This window comes from Pelophylax lessonae (genome assembly GCF_965119305.1).
Source record: "Pelophylax lessonae genome assembly, chromosome: 6".
Taxonomy (NCBI): domain Eukaryota; kingdom Metazoa; phylum Chordata; class Amphibia; order Anura; family Ranidae; genus Pelophylax; species Pelophylax lessonae.
The window spans coordinates 74,476,510-74,500,601 of NC_138773.1; the positions used below are offsets into that span (position 1 = coordinate 74,476,510).

Below are 24,092 nucleotides of genomic sequence, written 5' to 3' on the forward strand. Positions count from 1 at the left end.
GAGCGGTTGCCTGCCACCGTATAACTGCGGCCGGTGGTCGTAAAGCGGTTAAAAGGCAACTTACGCTATTAGAGGGGCACTTCGAAAATCTGATAAAGTATGGGGAGGATGGGTTGAGTCTCCACACACTGGGGTTGATTTACTAAGGGCAAATAAACTGTGCACTTAGCAAAGTGAAGTTGCTCTGGAGCTTAGTAAATGAGGTAAGGCTTCACTTTGCAAAAAATACCCAATCACGTGCAAGGAAAGAAAAAAAAAAACTGCATTTTTGCTTGCACATGATTGGATGTGCAAAGTGCAGTCTTTTTCCCTTTAGTAAATCATTCCCACTGTCCCTGACTTATTGCTCCATTTTGTTATAATTTCAGTCTGTCCTGCCTATACTGTCTGTTCTGTCTATACTAAACTAAGTGAAATGTTTTGTCATTTGCCCTATATGTAATGTTTCTCATATCTGCATTGTATAAGGAGGTGCGCGTGGTGCCCCTTTTTTTTATCTTCCTGAATTATGGATGGGGGTGGAAGCAGGGCCAGGACAAGGGTGGGCGGGAGGAGCAGCTGCCCTGGGCGCATTGGTTTACTGGGGGCACCTTCCTTCTGTTGCAAGGTTGACAGGAGTAGTGACTGCGGCAGTGATTTTAACAAGCGTGTGGCTGGGTTTTGGGGTGTAGGACCCCCTAAGCTTGCACATCATGAGCGGGGAAGGGGGGTGCAGTTTGGAATCATTGCTGTGGGTGCTGGATGACCTTGTCCTGGCACTGGAAGGGTGTATAACCTTGGTTTCTCCTGGGCTGTGCATAGCACTGTGCAGGTTACAGGTGTAATGTCTATATATTTTTTTGTTTTTGTTTTGCTTGTATTTCACCGACTGTATGTAGTTGTAATGTTTCTTGTTTTATCTTTGACAAAATTTGATACAGTCTCTGGGGTTGATTTACTAAAGGAAAATAGACTGTGCACTCTGCAAAAGCAGTTGCTCCAGAGCTTAGTAAGTGCCGGGTTCACATATATGTGATGCGGGAACCCTGCAAATCCACTGCGGGTTCCCGCATTGCATTCAAATCGCAGGCAGTTCACACTGCCATATGCAAATCGCTGGGGGTGTCAATACAAAGTTAAGGACACCCCCAGATCAGTTTGCATATCGCAGTGTGAACTGTCAGTTCGGACATGAATCGGATCACATAGGTGCGAACCACCATGCGATCCGATTCTGCTGTGGACCCAAAAAAGGGTTATGTGCGTGTTGTGTCCAAATCCGATGCGAATTCAGCCATACAATCTGTATGGCTGAATTCGCATCGCACAGACATCGCATGTGATTTTCAGAGCAGTGCACTCCGAATCACATGTGAAGTCTGTCATTGCACTGATGTGAACCGGGCTAAATGAGTAGAAGCTCTGCTGACTTCCATCATCCAATCATGTGCAAGCAAAAATGCATTTTTTTCCCCTTTCATGTGATTGGGTGTTCCTTGCAAAGTGAATGTTTACCTCATTTACTAAGCTCTGGAGCAAAGTCTAATAAAAACACAATAAAAATAATGTAAAATAAAGAAATGAAATAGCATTTTAAGTTTGTGGGGATCAGATAAAGTTTAGTTCTGCTTTAACACTTCTTGGCCAAATCACAGATTTGCTTTACCTTGGCTTTTGGGTGATTCATTTAGTTTATTTTAGATTCTCATTTTCACCCTTGCTGTCTTTTTATGAAACGGTGGGCCTTAGATGTAAGAGATATAACATGACGCTGTTTTTTTTTGTCCCCCCCCCCCCCCCCCCCCCAGGTATCATGCATGTGGGATGACATCATGTGGTTGCGGCAGTGTGTTACAGTGTCACAGTCCTCTTGTTCATGCATCCTGCAAACTCGCTTGAAGATGCTGCTAGCCGTGTCCCAAATGCAGGTATAGACCTTGGCCATGTGTATTTCCTACTTCCTACATCACTGCAGCCTGCTGCTTACTCTTTTATGGCATACACGGCTCATATTTACACCAATTTCAGCTGAATCAGACAGAATTTGAGCTGTAGGTGACCCTGCCAGCACCACCCGCTCATCAAACGTCAGTCTTAAAATTAAATGAGCCATGAAGAAAATTCCCGGCTAAATGGTGACAGCCACCACTGTTTGGGTATTCTGACATCTATGGGAGCACCTGTTAGAATGCAGTAGCCGGGAGCGGAAATTCCTCCATCCACACTGTTTAGCATGGATGGGGGAATTTATTGATTTCTCTTGTTCAGCCCACAGGAATGACTGAAATCTTAAACTGTATGGCTAGCCTAAGGGCAGGGGTGCTCAATCTTTTGAAGAGCGAGGGCCACTTAAGTGACTTAGTAACTGGTCAGGGACTACAATGAAATGGTCTAGAATTTAGAATTTTGATGAACTTTCCTTTCCTTCAGCATCTGAATGCTGGCAGAAGGAAGAGGGGAGGGAGCCGGCTTTCAGGGGTTGCAGGAGGAAAATGGAGAGGATTGGTTTCTGTATTTGCCACCCCCACAGCCCCTCCTGTGTAATACAGAATGTGACAGGGAGGGCACACAGAGCCTCCTGGAGCATTGGGCAGGGTCACCATTGCGACCCCCGATGCTACACCAGTGGTTGGGGAGCTGTGGTAAAAATATGTCTCTACTTTGGGGTTTTATGGCCCCCTTAACCACAAATGTAAATGAGCCCTTACTCTCCTGAGCCCCCTATAGGGCTGCTCTCATACTGATGTATTGCAGGTTACACGCACCGTGGGTGCAGCACAGTGCACATGCGGCTCCCCTGCAAGTTAGCTGTGCTTTGTCATAGACTTCATGTCCATGCAGCTGCAGTGTCTCAATTGACATGAATGGGGCTGCCTGCATTGGGATGTACGAAACACGTGTGCATCCATGTGCAAGTAAACACGGCTCTGCATGGGCGAATGTAATAGTACGCCCCGTGTAAATGAGGCCTTAGGGTTAATTGTCATGCCTCATTTTTTAAAACTTACAACCTAAAGCAAATCACAGGACAGTGATCTCTTTAGCAATGTTAGTGCTACTATAATATATTAATATATTTTATTATTGATATGTGTAGAATTATACCATCAGAAAAGAAAAGGATCCGGAATCCGCTGCACTTTCAACCTTTATTGCATGTTCCATAAAATCATCACAGATAGTGTGGGGTACAGCTGAAAGTTAACGCGTTTCGCGCTACAACTGGCAGTTACTTAAAACCTCATAACCTCATCATTCCAGTATAACAGATGAAAGTCAAGACTTCCATCGACATCGAAGTGGTTACCAACAGTCATGTCATTCATTCACACAGATCTGTGAATGAGTGAATGAACTACAAGTCCCATTTTCACCACGGCAGATGGCTTGTAGTTATTAATGAACTGCGAGAGAGCTGGTGAGCGTCTTCATAGTTCATTACTCTTCCTGCACTTCAGTAATTGTCTGCCCATATGGGAGGTACAGGCAGAGAGCTGTACTGAGTGTCTGCAGGAGCCTGACATTGTTCCTGAACGAACATTTGTATGAAGATTCTCAGTACATTTGATGGCTTGGCAAATGTCATTTGAAAGTACTTTGTTTGGTTTTTTTAACACCACATACTGTATACTGTTGAAAGTTTTTTTGTTTGAGAAAAAATTACCATCCTGCTCCTTTGAATTTTCTCGTCAAAGCTCATGCAGTTAAAACCAATATTGATTGGACCCCACTAAAGATTAGAGGATTCAATGAATGTTCTTCAAAGGAAACATTTTGAATCTGCAGTCAGGTTTAGGCCCCTTTCACACAGGGTGGACTCTGCCAGCGGATCCGCTGGCTCAACGGGGGATCTCTCCGTTGATCCCCGCTGAGCAGGCGGATGACAGGTCCGTGTCTGCTCCGCTGATGCAGCGCAGACACAGACACAGCCCGCTGTTCTCTATGTGCTGTTCGCATCGAAACAGACCGCCTTTCACTTTTCATCTGACTGTCATCTGATCTGATCCGCCAGATCCCCATCTGTCTGTTTTTAGCAGACAGTATCGGATCGGATGTCAGTGGACATTCACCGCGCTATAGAAAGCAGTGGAGGATCAGATAGCAGCGGGTGTCAGCGGAGATGTCACCGCTGACATGCGCTGCCCCGTAAAAGGGCATGGAGCATCCGATCAGGTCCGCCCGAAAAAACTGACAGGCAGACCTGATCGGAAAGCCCGTGTGAAAGGGGCCTTAAACTTTGACAATGAGCCTATGTTCACACTGCTACGTGGAAAACACCGCATGTGATTTGTACAGGAATTGCACAGCATTCCTGTGCACATCACATGCGATGTCTGTGCGGTGCGATTTGAGCCATACATTTTGTATGGCTCAAATCGCATTGCATCTGCACCAAAATGGTGCAGGACCCTTTTTTTTCCCGCACCTGAATCGCATCTTCACACCCATGCAATGCGATTCTGGCAATCGCACTTCTTTTGCAATCTGTTTGGGGTTGTCATTAATCTAACATTGGCACCTGCAGCAGATCACATAGACCCTGCGCGATTGCCAAGCAGTGCAATAGGATGCAGGGAAATGCAGAAAATCTTTTGCGTTTCCCGCATCGGATCAGTGGGAACCAGGGATAAAACCTGGAAGCTGATTGGTTATGGCTATGCACTGCTGCATCAGATTCTGTGTGCACCAGTTTTAGTTAATCTCCTTCCTGCTGTGTTTTAAACAAATCAAGTGTTCTAGTTCCATTGTGCCATTCTCATCCTTCTCCTTCAATCTTCTTTCCTTTTCCAAAGGGCCTCCTAGGATTCCAGGACTTGGGGCAGGTTTTCTTCGAGCCCATTAAAGACAAGCAAGGAAACATTGTGATTGTGACTCTGAAGGAGGTGAAACTGAGCCAGACGCTGGAGAACGTACGCTGGATGCCGGTGTTTAAACTGCAGACTCACAGGAAGTCTGTCTCATCACCGGAGGAGCCCAGCGCTTTGGATGTCCTACTGATGACACTGCATGTGAGTTGACCTTCTCAGCTTACAGTAGTTGGAGGAAGGAAGTGAGTGAGGTGTGTGTTATCTCCAGGAATGTGTAAGCTGCCTCTTGTGCTCCCATATGACCTGTCCCTGCATATGTTTCATCTGACTTATCCCCATCTCATCTGTTCAGATCAGCAGCACCTCCAAAGCGGCCTTCATTTAAGGCAACGTCAATGAAAAAAGCAGAATATTACATATGCACCATAATTGTTAAAGATCAAAAAACTGTAGAAAAACACTAATGGAATATGTTCTCCACAGAAATCCCCGCTCTTAGTCAATCACCTAAATGTATCCTATATAATACAATGTGTATATATAGATATCATTGAATCAATCGATCAATAAATAAATAAATAGAATGTTGCAGCTACCTTAAGTAAAAGCCACATAAAAAGTATCTCTAACATGATAAGATTAGAAATCAGTAAGTAATCGTGCAAATGAAAAGCAGTCTCTATGGATACATAATAAATAAGTCCTAGTATTCCATATGTAGCAGAATTCCCAGCGGTTTTGCACGCTATGGCTCCCCCTGGGCCACCGGGTGCAACAAAAGTACCCCTGTGCATGTTCCTCCAAGTGTGAGCGCTAAGACAATGACCAGTCCAGTATCTTTGGGTTTTTTGTATTTATTGAGAACTTGAATGGGAGAAGGGGATGAGTGGGATACTCCTTTGGCTCAACTGTGCACAATTTGCTAGGGACAACTGAAAACGCTCCTTGGCGCTGACTTAACGCTGGCTAGATGCCGGTCAACGCTGGTTGAAGCTGGTTAACGCTGGTTAACGCTGGTTAACGCTGGCTTGGTGCCTGTTCACTCCAAACTGACCTTGGACTGCTTTCTCACATAAAGAAGTCCTTTCTTTAGCTCCCTTAAGCACTCCTTGCTGAGGTAGCTACTTGTACTGCTGCTGCACTGCTAGGGCCCACCTGGCACCCTCTTTCTCTCACTTATCTTCAGGGCTTAAACACTGACACCCCCTTTCTCTACACCTTATCCACAGGTTAGCTGGCTCCTGGATACCCTTGACCTTCTGGAGTGGTCCCCTTTCCTATGCAGACCCCTGGGCTGTCTCAAGTACTCACGATACTGTTTTTCCCTGAAACTTCTGCCCAGCGGCTCCACTCGGTCCACAGCACTCTGGATCCCTCCTCTGCAGCTCAGCTCAACCTTCGTCCTCTAGGCCGACCACCCAGGACACTCTCACTTGCGCTAACAGGAGGAGAGACAGCCGTCACTCTCCTCCTGGGACTCTGCTTCCTGAAAAAGACACTGCGTCATGTGCTCCCCTCAGACTTATACCCTATCCCAGGATTCTTTGCAGCAGATTCTGCTATCTGAGATGGATACAAGCCCTGGTGTGCTATTGGTCAGGTTTCCTCCACTGTCCAATAAGAGCCCTCATTGGACACAGTGGGGAGACTCCCCAGACTCAACAGACATCCTTGGAAGCACATGACAGCCTAACTAAATGATCAGGCCCTCCTAAAATGCAGACAGAGCCACCCATATGCTTCTTCCTAGCACCTACCTAGGAGGGTGCCACACATATATAGTGGGAGTAGCTTGACAGTGGTGTCACGGGGAGCAATAATGGCAGAAAACACCTCACACTCCGCCACCGACGTGTGTCACCAATCCAATTGAAATGGCCACTCACCACAAGAATTCGCCATCCAATCTCATGTATAGGCAAAGTCGCATATAAACATTGGATCCTGATCCCCCTAGATTATCAATATGCACTTTCCTCACTCCTCCACGTCCACAGAGTGATGCAGTACAAGTATGTAAGAAAAAGGTACACCTCCACCTCAGGAGCACAGGCTCCAATAATTAGAAACAGCCTGTTTCTAATAGAGAAGGAAAGTGCATATCGATAATATAGGGCAGGAGTTCCCAAACTGTGGGTCGGGACCCACTGGTGGGTCGCGAGCTGCATTTGAGTGGGTTGCGCTGAGCCGGAAATCACTGAGAGCGGGCCCTCTTAAATTGTGCTGTGCGAGCCCGCGCAAATTACAGAGAGCCAGAGCAGTCAAATCGCGATGGATTCAGGACCCCGCCCACGCAGTTTATGGAGGCTGGTCTGCATTTCCCACGAGGAGGATACTTGCATCAGTGAGTACATATTTGGGCTGTTATGTAGGATATGTTCATGGGGTGCAGAGCCAGCTCCTCGGTCCTGCTGGCAGCAGCGGTGGTGGCTAGACTGGCGGTGGGATTCTCTCAGCTACAGCGGGCAGCGACGGCAGCCTCGGTGTCGTAGGAGGACCAGGTGGCCCGGCTGTGTCAGGAGTTCATGGAAGCTTCTGTGACCCCAGTAGAGGATCTGAAGGAGAAGAGCCAGGACACCAAGACCAGCATAGAGCTCCTCATCATGCAGACTCTGGGTGAGGTGTGCTGGGCCCTAGAGAGGGCAAACAGGGGCTTCACCTTCACTATGGACTGCTGGGAGAGGAAGGAGGGTGAGTGCCATATAGCCTGCTGATCACTGTCCTGGGGTGGTTGATTTCTGTCCTCTGCCTGCCTTATACTATCTATGAGGGTGCTGATTACTTACAACTCCGCTTATATGCCACACATGCCACAGTTTTCTGACCCCTCACTTAGAACATCTGGCAGGTGTATTCAATAATAAATTGAAAAGCAGTAAATTGATATTTTTATTTTAACATCCCCATCCCTTTAAAATATGTATTATTATTTGCATTTATATAGCGCCAACAAATTCTGTAGCGCTTTACAATATTCAATTACAAGCAAGTGGGTCCCAAAAAATAACTGTATTCAGAAGTGGGTCTCGGCCCAAAAAAGTTTGGGAAGTCCTGATCTAGGGGATCAGGATCAAATGTTTATATGCGATTTTGCCTTCCCATGAGAGTGGAAGGCGAATCCTTGTGGTGAGTGGCCATTTCAATGGGATTGGTGACACACATCGGTGGCGGAGTGTGAGTTGTTTTCTCCCTTTATTGCTCACGGGACACCACTGTCAAGCTACTCCCACTATATATGGAATACTATTAAGGACTTATTTATTATGTATCCATAGAGACTTCTTTTCACTTTGCATTGCGCTACTGATTTCTAATCTTATCATGTTAGAGATACTTTTTACATAATTGTTAAAGGGTTGTGTATTATAGAGACCCTGTCACCAACTTAATGAACTGCAGATCGAACGATCGAAAAATCGTATACATTCAATGCCTACTAGCAGTGTTTTACGTTTACATAAATTATATTTTTATGCACTTGCAATATGTCTTTCAACATATTTAAATTCGCCGGGCAAGTCAGTTCCCTAACAAAGCTACTTGCAAGTCTTACTCCTTCCTTCTTCTGGAAGTGTCTAATTGCTCTCTGTGCTGGCCAAGCTCCTCTGCCCCTCCCCTTCCTGCATGACTGTTTATATAGCTGCTGGTTGAGGAGCGAAGATGAATACTATAGAGCAGGGGGGTCAAACTCAGTTTTATCATGGGCTGCATCAGCATTTTAGTTGTTCTCAAAGGTGCCAGTTGTATATGTAAGACTAGATGTTCAGAGCACTCCTCCCTTTTTATATCAGATGTCAAGAGCTACCACACCATCAGACGTCAAGAGCCCCCCACCCTCCCTTACATCACAGCGCAGTCCCTTACATTGTGCTGCTGCTGGGAATAAGCTTGGACAAGAGCTGGGAAGCAGAAAGTTTGGGTCTGGAGGAGGACCAGTGGAGGGCTAGAGTCAGCTATCGCAGTCTGCTGAATGCTGAGACCAGAGGAGGTGAAGAGGAGGGGGTGCTGTGGCTGCACAGAGCAACGCAGAATCTGTAGAAGTTTTATCCCCCCTTCTGCTGCAACTGCTGAGACAGGGCAGTGGGGGCAGAGACGAGGGGGTGCCGCAGATGCAGGAGAGGCGGGAGGGCCACATGAAATGGCCTGGTGGGCCGGATTCGGATTGTGGGCCTTGTGTTTGACCCATGTGCTATAGAGTGTTACTTGAGTGACAGTCATGAGCCTGTCGGGGCTGCTGACATCACATTTAAGATAATGGCACCTAACAGCGACCTCAGGTCTTTTGAATATTGGCTTTTACAGATAAATAACATGTGTAAAATATGTTATATGCATATATAATCTTATGGGAAGAATTTTTGTTGAATAAATTGTTTGGCAACAGGGACTATTTAAGTAAGAAAAAGGTAACACAGGATATTTATAGACCCAGCATAAATTAATAAACAGGCAATTCTGTACATTAACCTCTTTATGTATGGGATGTGTGGTGCCTTTGTGAACAGACAGCTCTTTTCAGGAGTACCTAGGCACCACTGGGCCTCCTGTAGAGAGCCCGGGCACACAGGGGGGCCTGGACAGCAGGGGGGATAAGTACGGCAGGACGGGAGGACAATTACAGGACGATGCACTGTGTCTGTGTCCATGGGCATCCGCAGACCTTTTTTCAGTGGGGGGCATCATTTTAAGGTCACCCATACTCCGCCTCTTTTCGACAATGTCATGAAGGCGACATCAGTCACCGTGTGAGCCGCGACTTGCGAGTATTTATTTTTAAAGGAGAAACGGCAGTTTTTATTTTTGAAGGGTTTGTTAACCTAAAAAAAAAAAATTGATCTTGTTACCATAAAGCATGGTATACAGCACAGTGCTTGTGCTGTGTAATTTGGCCCCTCCTTTCAACTAAAATACTTGCTGATCCTGCCTGGCTGTGTTCTTCCCTCTGTAAACTGACCACAGTATACCATGGCTGCTGAGCCCTGACACCGTGGTCAGTCTACATGTCTCCGTCATCCACAGCCCTCTTGTCATCCTCTGTCCTCTATCCCCCCTCCCTCCCTGCCTGTCTGCTTCTGTGTTAGTGCCCGCCCCCTCCCCTCCTGCTGCTATACAGTAGTTTCATTTAAAGTTTCATATCCTGTCTACAGTCTGTTTAATAATCCTGTGTGCCCCTGTGTATGTGTTTTGTAAAAATAAGTCGTTCTTTACTAGTTTTCAGAGTGCCGTTCGCAGCTCACGTGACTCGCTGCCTCTCTTCTCCTCTGAGCCTCTCCTCCTCCCCTCCCTACTGACGTCAGTGGGGAATCCTCAGCCCCACCCGCTGCAGACAGCTGTCAGACGGGGAGAGGAGAGAGCCAGAGGGTCACGTGAGCAGTGATGGGTGCTCTGAAAACTGGTAAACAACGGCTAATTTTTTTCAAACACAGACACAGGGGCACGGGCACAGAGGATTATTAAACAGACCAGGCAGGATGGTATAAAGTGGCTTAACAACCACTTTAAAGGGGAAGTTGAGATTCCAGGGGGGGGGCACTTGCCCCCTTGTGGACGCCCATGTCTGTGTCTATCCCTCTAGCAGCTGAAAGCCAGTTCCTCCCCCTCTCCCCCTACTGGATTTTGCTGCTGGAGGGATAGACACAGTGCATTGGATACAGTGAGGGATCGGTACAGATCGCTCCTGTGTCCATTAATAACTGAGCATAGTAAACTGTGTTTACTCGTCAGGGGTCTGTTTAGACCCCTAATATTCATCCAAGCCCCCCCCCCCCCCAACAACTTTCTAGAAAAAAGAATGTAAAAAGAGGAAAGGCTTGGGTCACCAGACTCAAAATGGCCCGTGATAGTGCTGTGTATGTGCAGTCAGTGCATCGTGTTTCATCACATTTGTCATCATCAGGCAGGCAATTCTAGTCCTTCTCCCTCTGCCTGCCCTTTTTGGGTCAAGAATCTAGAGTTGAAATGAATGGATGAAAGGTAAAAAAAAACGACTTGATTCCTCCATCCACACAGTCAGTGTTGATGGGGGGGATCCCTCCCGCAGTGCTATTGTCTTTTGCCGGTGGGGAGCCTTCCTGGCCAATAAAATGGTCACTGCTGGTCACTGCTGACGGCTATAGCCACAGGCAATGAGCACATATAAAAAATCCGACAGGCTGGTTATACTAAAGTTGATTGATGGATCAACATTCAGTAAAACCAGCCTGCCCATAGATGGATCGAATCTCGGCTGATTCCTGCTGAACCTGCTGAGATTCGGTTCATCTAGGGCTGACCTAAGTTGCTTTTTATAAAAATATACAATTCTGCAGCAACTTTCCTGTGACAATGGCTGCTAATAACATATCTGTCTGGTGCTGAGAGCCGTACTGAAAATGGAATTAGATATTTATAATAAGTGTTGTGGAGTAACACTTATTAACACTTGTGGGTACAAGTGTTGTGGAGTAATTCTTACAAATCAGGAGCCCCACTTTTTTTAGCACGTTATGAGCAGCCTAATTAATAGTACCCATGATCTTCAGATAAATTCATATTGCTATTTTAAAAAAATGACTTAATTTATTATATATGAAACAGACATTTCCATGTAAGACCATTAATACATCTTATACATGAACTTCACTTGAAGCTGTGTCACCTTCAGCTGTAGGATAGTGGATTGGGGTGTACTCTTAGGCCTTATTCACACTTTGCGATTACCCATGGGATCCATGCAATTATGTTTGGGTGGCAAGCCCTATTGAAAGCAATGGGAACCTGACAGTGCCCACAGCTATTTGTTACCATAGAATCTCTGGGTGAATCTAAGATGGAAAAGGACCTGGGGGAACTAGTGGACAACAGGCTTGGCAGTGGCATGCAATGCCAAGCCGCTGCAAGCAAAGCCAACAAAATACTGGGATGTATAAAAAGGGGATTCACTCCAGAAATAAAGAGATTATTCTCCCACTCTACAAGACTCTGGTCCGGCCACATCTGGAGTATTCCGTCCAGTTCTGGGCACCGGTCCTCCGAAAGGATGTGCTGCAACTGGAGAGAGTCCAGAGAAGGGCAACAAAAATAATTAGGGGAATGGAGGACATCAGCTATGAGGAAAGACTACAAGCACTGAACTTATTCTCTCTGGAGAAGAGACGATTGAGGGGGGATATGATATCAATGTACAAATACTGTACTGGTGATGACCCTAGCATAAGGAACAAACTTTTCAGAGATAGGGAATACAATAAGACGCGTAAGGGGTTCTTTACTGTCAGAGCAGTAAGGATGTGGAATTCTCTTCCACAAGCAGTCGTATCAGCAGGGAGCATCGATAGTTTCAAAAAACTATTAGATGGGCACCTTAAAGACCACAACATAAAGGGGTATACAATGTACGGTTAACAGCAAACACACACACATCATAGATTGAACTGGATGGACTGATGTCTTTTTTCAACCTCATTAACTATGTAACTATGTAACCATATGAATGGAATTGCTTATGGAGTGATCATCTTCGGATAATTGGCCCTGGACATAGACTATCTTTGAATGGCCATGAAGAGCTGTGGGCACTTTCAGGTTCCCATTGCTTTCAATAGGGCTTCCTGCCCGCATGTAATCGCATGGATCCCCCATGGATAAATCGCAAATGGCCCCATTCACATGTTTACACAGGGCCTTAAAGGAAAACTTTACTGAGAGAGACATGGAAAGGGCCATTGGTACCTCGGCACATTCTAGTTTCCTGTCTCTTATGTTTACCCTCTTTCTTTTATAATACATGTCCCTTACCTGGAACAAACAGATCAGAATATCTGATTTTACCATGTTGGTAACTCACATCTTAATTAAACCATTGGTCAGTGTACTAGCCAGGCAGCTAGCATCTTCAGAAGATGACAAGCAATGGGTGTCCCTATGTGCTTCAGAGAAAGGTTTTCTTCATGTCATGTAGTGTAGCCGGGGCTGAGAACTGAGGGGCTGAGTGGTTCTTTCTGTTCCATGGTTTCTACACTATACAGGAGTATGTTTTTGTACATTCCAGGAGAAACTGGCTTACCACAGAAGAAGCAGCCAAGCTTTGCCTCCTGGCCTCTATCTGGGATATCTGAAGCTGTGCAGTGCGGTAGACCAGATCCGAGTGTTGGTTCCTGAACGATTACCCAACATCCTCTGTAATGTCAAAATTCGAGCCAATTCAAACGTATCCAGGTGAGTTCTATTCAAACACAGATCTAGTATTATTCAGCAAGGGATCATTACCTTGCATGGAACAAAGGCCTTACTCTGGAACCTGATCTGCATCCCACTGGGCCTGGTTAACCATGTGCCTGAAATAAGAACTGTCTCTACTGACCTGGTGCTAGATTCTCCCTCTCATTGCACAGCTGCTGGTTTCCAGTGCAGGTTGGAAGCTAATAAATTGCTATGGGGCAGCACAGACAGTGGTTATTGCAGACACTTATACAAATATGGCCTAATGGTGTTTGTATTTAAATATATTACCTAAAAGAATGGCAAGAATACTTCACTACACTGTCTTTTGTCTAAATGTTCTTACCTCTATTTGATTGCTCACTGAGCATATATCTTGTTATGCATAACATGTTCAACCAATAAAATGCATTAAAAAAATTGTTGAAAAAAAAAAATACACACTTTGCATATATGCTCGACAATCCAGAAATAGTTATCACATTGTTCAGGTTACAGCAACACCTCTAAGGGCTCTTTCACACGGTCCGCCTCCATAGGCGGATCCGTGCTGCTCAGCGGGGATCGATCCGCCGATCCCCGCTGAGCCGGCGGATGACAGCTCTGTCTCCGCTTGCAGTGCGGAGAGGGAGGTGTCACAGCCCCCGCTGCTCTCTATGGGAGATCGGATGAGAGCGGACCGCCTGTCCGCTCTCATCCGATCCGATCCGATCCCCAGGACGGAGGGAAAATAGGGTTTCCATCCGTCCGGATTTCACGGACAGGATCGGATGCGGATGGCAGCGGGTGTCAGCGGACATGTCACCGCTGACATCCGCTGCTCCATAGGGCTGAATGGGCATCCGATCAGATCCACCTAAAAAACTGACAGGGGGATCTGATCGGACCGCCTGTGTGAAAGAGCCCTAAATCGTTACTACACACTTTTAATTGGCTGACATCTAGATAGTAGAGTACAGTACAAAGCATTGCTGTCATTTTATAACTGACTTTTTTAAGGCTCTATTGACATGAATGTTTTATAGTTCGAGGTTCAAAACTTCAAAACCCTGAACATTCAAAATCCAATGTATTTCCATGGCGGTTGTTCACATATAAGTGCTCAGATGCCTGTAGCTGGAGGCTGATGCTGCTAATGTTACATAAGCTACATTTGAGACAGAATTGGGCATTTTTGACCTTAAGGAAAACCTGAAAATGCATGCATCAAGCATTTTCGTGCGTTTTTTTAGCCTGTAAGAACTGGTCTCTGCCCTCTAGTGTTGTCCATTGGCTGAAAGAAAAAACGCCCAAAGATTGAATACACAATTAAAACTCTTTAAATAGTCTTCTGAACCTCTGAGTTGATCCACCCTTTGCAGCTATGGACAAAGCACAAAGCACGGTCCATAAAGACATGGATGAGCGAGTTTGGGGTGGAGGAACTTGACTGGCCTGCACAGAGTCCTGACCTCAACCCAATAGAACACCTTTGGAATTAATTAGTGCGGAGACCGCGAGCCAGACCTTCCTGCCAACATCAATGCCTGACCTCACAAATGTGCTTCTGGAAGAATGGTCAAACATCCCCAAAGACACACTCCTAAACCCTGAGGACAGCCTTCCCAGAAGAGTTGAAGCTGTTATAGCTGCAAAGGGTGGGCCAACTCAATACTGAACCCTACGGACTAAGACTGGGATGCTATTAAAGTTCATGTGCATGTAAAGGAAGGTTTCCAAATACTTTTGGTAATATATATATATATTTATTAGGGATAGACCGATATAGTTTTTTCAGGGCTGATACCGATACCGATATTTTGGCCATTGCATATTGGTATCAGCTGATATGAGCCGATATTTTGTACATATAAAGTTTTGAAAAATAAAGACAATTTTTTACACAAATCTGGTACTGAACATGGTGTTGGTATTTTAATTGTATAATTTTTTATCATTTTATTTTTATTTTTTAAAATGTCACTGACTATGACTCTGTCCATTCAGAAAAGGAAGGAGCTGGTAAAGCATACAGAGGAACCAATCTGCTCCATTTACCTCCTGCAGCCAAAAAAAAGAAGGACAGTGATTTCTCTACATGCAGCCCCCATCGCCCCTCTAATCCAGGTGTACAGGGGAGCCGCACAGGTCCCCTGGAGCATGGGGCCCGGTTGCAATTGCAACCCCTGTAGTTACGCCCCATGCGAGGGGGGCCCTACCAGTAAGGCTTTACAGGGCCCGTGATTTCTAACAGCAGCCGTGCGTAGCTTAATAAGTATTACTGCCAGGGAGACGGGGTGGACTATCTGCAGACACTGTCACTTTTCCCTGAATGCAATGAGTGTTGAACACCAATCACATGTACAGCGGAATATTTAGCAGATGTAACTGAACAATGACTGCCATAATACATTTGTCGTTTTTTATCCCTGTGCAAATGGTTCCATTTTCAGCTGTAGACCACAATTACACCTTAGTGCAAACCTCACGCAATGCATCCCACGCACAGCCCAGGTTCAATAACGTAGCACAACGTCTTCTGCACTGCATGTAGATTCGCACATGTACTGTGTACCTACGTATCAGAGGATCACAGGGTATATTCGCACATTGTAAAAGCGCCTGCGAGACTCCAGGGAAGTGGGTAAGGTACACATTCTTTAAAGAAATATTTGTGCATCAGAAATATCATGGCAGCTCAGTCTTTTATACAGAGACCATGCAGCAGAGCCAACAATAAGAGAAGTGTCCTAACATTTCAGTAACTTTCAAAATATTTAGCTCGAAATTATTGGAGTTATATTCCTGCTTCCTGTGTGTGGTGTACGTATGTAAACAGCGATTCGAAGATTCATTGTAAACTTTAGAGAGCAAGTGGTAAGCCGCAAACAGTTATGGTTACTTTGAGGGATGCTTGTGTCTTCTCTGAAACAGATAAAAGCTTTTCTTACTGTTACAGTAGAGCCTTGTTAAGTTTAACTCGAGCATGTTCATTTTTCTCCCCAAGTAAACATAGTAAGTGGTCTTAACTGTTCTATACATCCATTCTGGTTTCCCAGCTGCCGAAGTGCCAAAGCCCCAGATTCTATTTTGACGGAAACCAAAAAGTCGAAAGTGATGCAAAAGAAGTAAAGGTCAAAGGCTTGATTTGAAAAATTCCACTATATTACGGAAAATATATTTGAAAAAGAAAATAGTTAAAATAGAGGAGAAAAGGAATTAGCAAATTTTTTTCTAATAGCTTACTTCAATATTTTATGCCCCTTACCTTGAACAAACATGCAAATAAGGATGTCTGACTCAAAGCAGGGGCGTAACTACAGGGGTTGCAGAGGTTGCAATTGCAACCGGGCCCCATGGTCCCGTGTGGCTCCCCTGTACACCTGGATAGGAGGGGCAGCGGGGGCAGCATGTAGAGAAATCACTGTCCTCCTTTTTCCTCCTGTAGCTGCAGGACAAAGATGGAGGAGATTGGTTCCTTTGTATGCTGCCCCCGCCTCTCCTCCTATCCAGTTCACTTGTGTTCTGCTGTCTCTGGGCCCCTGTGTGCTCCCCTGCCCCCCCTACTGTACTGCCCCCTCACTGTGCTCCCTTCCCTCTCCTGCCAGCTGCTGCAAGGGATGTGTCACAATAGAGAACTAGGAAGGGGTCGGTAAATATGTAATTTACCAGCTCCTTCCTTTTCTGAATGGACAGAGTCATAGTCAGTGACATTGTAAAAAAAATAAAATAAAATGATTAAAAATATTACAATTAAAATACCAAAAAATAAAAACTACTGACACCAGTGGGTGAACATCCAGGATCGCAAAGGTCACACTTGACACCGGGCCCTGGCATTCCACCACAGTGGGGAGGCCCCAAGATGGCAGGGCTTGTGAAAGGGTCCTGCTGCAGGACCATAATGAAGGGCCGCACAACGAGAGTAAAGGACCCCAGGATCAGTGGGAAGAGCCCCAGGCTTGAAGGGAAGGGGGGCCAGGGGTCCGGGGGCCCTTCATGGTTTCTTGCACCGGGGCCCTGAAGGTTCTAGATACGCCTCTGACTCAAAGTGCTACTAAACCTTGGACCCTGTCTTCACTATATCGCGTCTCCCACAGAACATGGAAATGCAATTATTTTTAGTAAATATAAACTGCTAAATACCTTTTCTCATCAGCAGTATATAGCAGTCTTGTGACTTCTATCAGTCTCTGGTTAAAGTTTGTCCTATGAGGCTGCAGGTCCCCTGACCCTCTGTCTGGACAGTGCTGATTGGCCCTACACGCACTCTCCCAATAAAAAAAAAAAATCTCTCTAGCAATACACACCAAACTGAGCATGTGCAGAGTGCCCCCCCTCCCCCCAAGGCTCTAATCTATCAGGAGATGGATGGGGGACTGTGGAAGAGGAGGAGGATCAGAGACGACAGGATCAAACAGCCTTTTTACACAATGCAGAGGATTAACCCCATAGGTCCCACAATGAGTATAACAAGCATGCTTTACTGCATATACAGACTGATTTTACTGGGGGTTTAGAAACACTTTAACACTTAAGTTTACTTATATGCATACATGTTTCAGGTCAGTGCCTCTTATTTGACCCAGTTGGTCAGTGTTCTAGCCAGACAATAGAGATGTACCGAACGGTTCGCCGGCGAACGGTTCCCGGCGAACTTCGAACGTTCGCGTTCGCCGCTGCGGGCGAACATATGCGATGTTCGGTCCGCCTCCTATACATCATCATTGAGGCAAACTTTGACCCTGAACATCACAGTCAGCAGACACTTTCCAGGCCAATCAGCATACCTCCCTCCCACACCCTCCCACCTCCTATAAATAAGCAAGGGCAGCATCCATTTTAGATCATTTCTGTGTTACTGAGAGCAGGGAAAGTGCTGGTGCTGCTGCTGCTGTTATAGCTGGGGACAGTTCCCGGTCTTGTTAGCCAGTGTTCTTGGTACACTCCTGCTGTAAGGACAGCACCCCAAAAAGCCCTTCCTAGGGCTGGTATTTGAGGGTTTTTTTGGATATATATATATATATATATATATATATATATATCTATTGTCCCCAAAAGCCCTTGGGCTGGTATTTGTGTAATTTTTTTTTGTTCTGTGATATATATATATATATATATATATATATATATATATATATATCTATTGTCCCCAAAAGCCATTTTGAGGGCTGGTATTTGTGTAATTTTTTTTGTGCTGTGATATATATATATATATATATATATATATTGTCCCCAAAATCCCTTTTGAGGGCTGGTATTTGTGTAATTTTTTTTGTTCTGTGATATATATATATTGTCCCCAAAAGCCCCTTTGAGGGCTGGTATTTGAGTATTTTTTTAATATATATATATATATATATATATATATATATATATATATATATATATATATATATATGTAGCATGTCCAGAACCAGAAAAAAAAGATCATATAGGTGTAAAAGGGGTTCCCACCATCCCTGCTCTACTGAAAAATTATCTTTTTTTTCTGGTTCTGGACATGCTACAGAGCTGAAACTTCACAGGTACACTTTTTAGACCCCTAGACACTAAATCACACAAAAGAAGTTCTTAAAAATTGTCATTTTTGATAGAGAGACAATTATTGGAAAAAAAAAAAAAACTTAAAAAAAAATTTCTTTGGATTTATTGTTTGGGGGGTCTAAAAGGTGTACCTGTGAAGTTTCAGCTCTGCAGCATGTCCAGAACCAGGAAAAAAAGATCATATAGGTGTAAAAGGGGTTCCCACCATCCCTGCTCTACTGAAAAATTATCTTTTTTTCTGGTTCTGGACATGCTACAGAGCTGAAACTTCACAGGTACACTTTTTAGACCCCCTAGACACTAAATCACACAAAAAAAGTTCTTAAAAATTGTCATTTTTGATAGAGAGCCAATTATTGGAAAAAAAAAAAAAAAACTTAACAAAAAAAAAAATTTCTTTGGATTTATTGTCTGGGGGGTCTAAAAAGTGTACCTGTGAAGTTTCAGCTCTGTAGCATGTCCAGAACCAGAAAAAAAATAGAATCAAGGTTAGGGCTAGGGTTAGGGTCAGGGCTAAGGTTAGGGTTATTTTTAGTGCTTAGGGTTAGAGTTAGAGGGGTAGGGGTAGGGCTACTAACTCTAACCCTAAGTATCTCACCGTAACCCTAACCCTAGCCCCTAACACTAAACCTAACCCTAACCCTCTAACCATAACCCTAACCCTCTAACCTTAACCCTAACCCTCTAAGCCTAGCCATAAAAATAACCCTAACCCTAGCCCTAACCCTAACCCTAGCCCTAACCCTAATTCGTATTTTTTTCTGGTTCCGGACATGCTACAGAGCTGAAACTTCACAGGTACACTTTTTAGACCCACCAGATACTCAATCACACAAAAAAGTTCTTAAAAATTGTCATTTTTGATAGAGAGCCAATTATTGGAAAAAAAAAAAAAAAAACTTAACAAAAAAAAAAATTTCTTTGGATTTATTGTCTGGGGGGTCTAAAAAGTGTACCTGTGAAGTTTCAGCTCTGTAGCATGTCCAGAACCAGAAAAAAAATAGAATCAGGGTTAGGGCTAGGGTTAGGGCTAGGGTTAGGGCTAGGGTTAGGGTCAGGGCTAAGGTTAGGGTTATTTTTAGTGCTTAGGGTTAGAGTTAGAGGGGTAGGGGTAGGGCTACTAACTCTAACCCTAAGTATCTCACCGTAACCCTAACCCTAGCCCCTAACACTAAACCTAACCCTAACCCTCTAACCATAACCCTAACCCTCTAACCTTAACCCTAACCCTCTAAGCCTAGCCATAAAAATAACCCTAACCCTAGCCCTAACCCTAACCCTAACCCTAGCCCTAACCCTAACCCTAGCCCTAACCCTAATTCGTATTTTTTTCTGGTTCCGGACATGCTACAGAGCTGAAACTTCACAGGTACACTTTTTAGACCCACCAGATACTCAATCACACAAAAAAGTTCTTAAAAATTGTCATTTTTGATAGAGAGCCAATTATTGAAAAAAAAAAAAAAAACTTAACAAAAAAAAAATTTCTTTGGATTTATTGTCTGGGGGGTCTAAAAAGTGTACCTGTGAAGTTTCAGCTCTGTAGCATGTCCAGAACCAGAAAAAAAAATAGAATCAGGGTTAGGGCTAGGGTTAGGGTTAGGGCTAGGGTTAGGGTTATTTTTAGTGCTTAGGGTTAGAGTTAGAGCGGTAGGGGTAGGGCTACTAACTCTAACCCTAAGTATCTCACCGTAACCCTAACCCTAGCCCCTAACACTAAACCTAACCCTAACCCTCTAACCATAACCCTAACCCTCTAACCTTAACCCTAACCCTCTAAGCCTAGCCATAAAAATAAACCTAACCCTAACCCTAGCCCTAACCCTAGCCCTAACCCTAATTCGTATTTTTTTCTGGTTCCGGACATGCTACAGAGCTGAAACTTCACAGGTACACTTTTTAGACCCACCAGATGCTAAATCCAAAGAATTTTTTTATTTTTATTTTTTTTTAATTTTTCCAATAATTGGCTCTCTATCAAAAAATTACAATTTTTAAGAACTTTTTTTTGTGTGATCCCTCTCCGGCATGCCACAGTCCAGGTGTTTGTCCCCTTGAAACAACTTTTCCATTACTATTGTGGCCAGAAAGAGTCCCTGTGGGTTTTAAAATTCGCCTGCCTATTAAAGTCTATGGCGGTTCGCAATGTTCGCCGGTTCGCGAACATTCGCCGATGTTCGCGTTCGCCGTTCGCGAACAGCGAATTTTATGTTCGTGACATCACTACCAGACAACTAGCAGCATCTTCAGAAGGGAATTGGTAATGGTAGCCATCATGTGTCTCTAGGAAAGGATCGCTTTAAAGAGAGACACCATCACTTTGCCCATGTAGAGAAAAGTGACAGTGTCTTTTTTTCAAATGATTATGATTACAGGTACTTATATAGCACCAACAATTTATGCTGAACTTTACATATAGTGTACATTCACATCTGCCCCTAAGGAGCTTACAATCTAAGGTCCCTAACCCACATTCATTCAAACACATATTAGGGCCAACTTAGACAGGAGCCAATTCACCTACCACCATGTCTTTGGAGTTTGGGAGGAAACCCACATAGGTACTGGGAGAACATGCAAACTCCAGAGAGGTAGTGCTGTGGCTGGGATTCAAACTGATGACTCTTGTGCTGCCAGGCACAAGTGCTAACTACTTAGCCACTGCGCTGCCTGAGTGACAGTGTCTTTGAAAAGGCACCCTCCTTCCTGATGTATTGATACTCATCTCTGCAGTGATCCCCTCTTCCTTTTCCAGCAGGCACAAGTGTCAGAGACTAGAGAAAGTGGTGACGTCACCCCCTCATCATGTGACAGCAATTGATTGCTTGACCTGAGTACTGTGGAGGAGGTCACGTGCTTCTCTAAAGCCAGAAGTGACAATGACTGTGAAAAGGCTCCCCCTTCCTTAACCGCTTTTGGACCGCCCATACCTACGGCGAACCGCCGTAGGTATACTTTGGTCAGGCGCCTGCAGCTAGGGGGCAAGCGCGTGCTGCCGGCAGTGTGCTCCCGCCTCCACTCAGCAGCGGGGACTCTGATGCACGGGGCAGGCGGCTCCAATTGCCGCCTGGCACGCGTGAACGCTGCCCGCTGAGAGAGGAGGACGGTCGGCTGTTTTAAACACAGCTGACCATTCTTCTCTCTGGAATGATCACAGAGTGCCTGTGATCCTTCTATATAGGATCACAGGTCTCTGTGATCATTTCACCAGCCCCGCCCCCATACAGTTAGAAACACGCCCCTAGGTACACATTTAACCCTTTGATCGCCCCCTGGGTTAACCCCTTCCCTGCCAATGGCATTATTACAGTAACAGTGCATATTTTTAGCACTGATTACGGTAGTAATGTCACTGGTCCCCCCAAAAGTGCCAAAATTTGAGTTAGGGGTCCGATCTGTCTGCCGCAATGTCGCAGTCCCGCTAAAAATTGCAGATCGCTGCCATTACTAGTAAAAAAAAAAACAATAAAAATGACAAATCTTTCCCATAGTTAGTAGACGGAATAACTTTTGCACAAACCAATCAAAATACGCTTATTGTGATTTTTTTTACCAAAAATATGTAGCAGACAACAAATTTGTCTAAAATGTTAAAAAATTTTGATTTTTAAATTTTTTTTAGGAATGTTATACAGTAAACTCCCGCTCCATCGCGGTTCAGTTTTTGCGGTCCAGGTATATTGCGTTTTTTTTTTTGTAATGTTATTTTACTATATAAATCATTAAAAATGAAATATTTTTGTATTTTTCATAGCTCTTGCTATGTCTCTTAGTATCTTTTATGTGTTTAAATGAGTTTCTATTGTTTTAAAAGTGTGTTTAAAGACCTTAAAATGCTTCTACACGTACAGTGACAGTAAAAAAAACATGCCTACAATGCATTTTAATAGGGTTCTTCTATTTTGCGGATTTTCACTTTTCGCGGCTGGGTCCGGAACGTAACCCCCGCAATGGAGGGGGGTTTACTGTATAGCAGAAGGTAAAAAATATTGTTTTTTTTTTTTTTTTCAGAATTCTCGCTCTATTTTTGTTTATAACGTAAAAAATAAAAATCACACATGTGATCAAATACCACCAAAAGAAAGCTATATTTGTGGGGAAAAAAAAAGGACGTCAATTTTTATTTAGGTATGACCGCTCAATTGTCCGTTAAAGTAACGCAGTGCCGAATCGCAAAACGTGGCCTGGTCATTAAGGGGGCAAATTCTTCCGGTTCAGAAGTGGTTAAGCACCCATACTCACTTGTGCAGTGATCCCCTGTTGTGCATTCCTCTGTTGCAGCAGGCACAAGTGTCGGAGTCTAGAGAAAGTGGTGACTTCACCCTTTCATCCTGTGACATCAATTGACTGTTTGACCTAAGTACTTAAAAGGAGATTACATGCTCTTCTATGCCCAGATAAATTAGGTATACTATGCCGGTTGAGGTAGAAGCATGAGAAGGGGGGGGTTGTCTTTGTGAAGAGATGCATATCAATGGGTGGAGGGCAGGGGAGGGCTGGGCCAGGGGGCAGGGGGGCAATTGCCCCCCGGGCCACTCTGATGTCCTGCAAAAAGGCTGCACCGCTTCTGCCACAGACATGCCTAAAGGATTCCTGGTGAAGGGGTGAAGAGAAGTAAAAAGTCTGCACTGCTAACCTACTGAGTGTGGGATGAAGACAAGGACAGAGCGCAGGCCCCCCCACCCCCCAGCATGGATGCTGTAGAGACTGGTATCCATGCCCCACTGGAGACTCTCCTCTTCCAGGCAGCCCGACCGAGCTGTCCCAGCTCCCCCAACTGCCTCCTGCTGGTCAGGAAACCGTATTCGGTGAGTAGAGAGTACCTGGAGCAGAGCTTCAGCCTGGAATGGGGGTCAAGAGGAGGCGGGCCGAGTTGCTGCACCATGCACCTCCGATTTGTACTTGCCCCCTGGGCTGAAAGTTGCCAGTCAGCCCCTGGTGGAGGGGCTAAATAAATGTCAGTATTGCAACAGGGCAACCAATTGGATTCAACCTTTCTTTCCGCTAACATTTCCCAAGAAAGATTTAGGCACTTAAGGGTTGATGTACTAAAGGCAAATAGATTGTTCACTTTACAAAGTGCAAGTGCAGTTACTCCAGAGATTAGTAAATGAGGGGAAGCTTCACTTTGCAAAGAATACCCAATCATGTGCAAGGAAATAAGAAAAAACTGCATTTTTGCTTGCACATGATTGGATGATGGAAGTCAGCAGAGAGACTGCTTATTTACTAAGCTCTAGAGCAAATGCTCTTGCAGAGGGCAACTGCAATTTGCAAAGAGCACAGTCTATTTGCCTTTAGTAAATCAACCCCTTAGAGTGGTTACACTTACTTCTGTGAAGGTCGTTTTAATGAATGAACTTTAAATTGAAGCACTACACCACTGCTAAATAGTCCAGATACGACTTGACCAGTGTAGAATAGATGTCCCCAACCTTGTACCCTGCATAAAAGGCCAAACTCCACCCCCACCCCCATGCAACCTTCCCATTTTACCTCAATGAATGAGACCACACCGTACGTGGAGTAAAATTGGCCATAGCAGCCTATTTATTAACCATCTAAACTTAAATTAACATA

General features: G+C 44.7%; 1 protein-coding gene across 4 annotated transcripts in view; it reads left to right on the forward strand.

Annotated features, from left to right (window-relative positions):
• Positions 1–24,092, forward strand: part of LOC309559025 (ankyrin repeat and fibronectin type-III domain-containing protein 1-like) — a 722,127-nt gene that overhangs the window by 651,092 nt on the left and 46,943 nt on the right. For all 4 annotated transcript variants that reach the window (XM_082262137.1, XM_082262136.1, XM_082262139.1 and 1 more), the window contains 3 exons: positions 1,788–1,907; positions 4,773–4,988; positions 12,817–12,983. In XM_082262137.1, the coding sequence (XP_082118263.1) occupies positions 1,788–1,907; positions 4,773–4,988; positions 12,817–12,983 (503 nt within the window). The remainder of the gene's footprint in view (positions 1–1,787; positions 1,908–4,772; positions 4,989–12,816; positions 12,984–24,092) is intronic.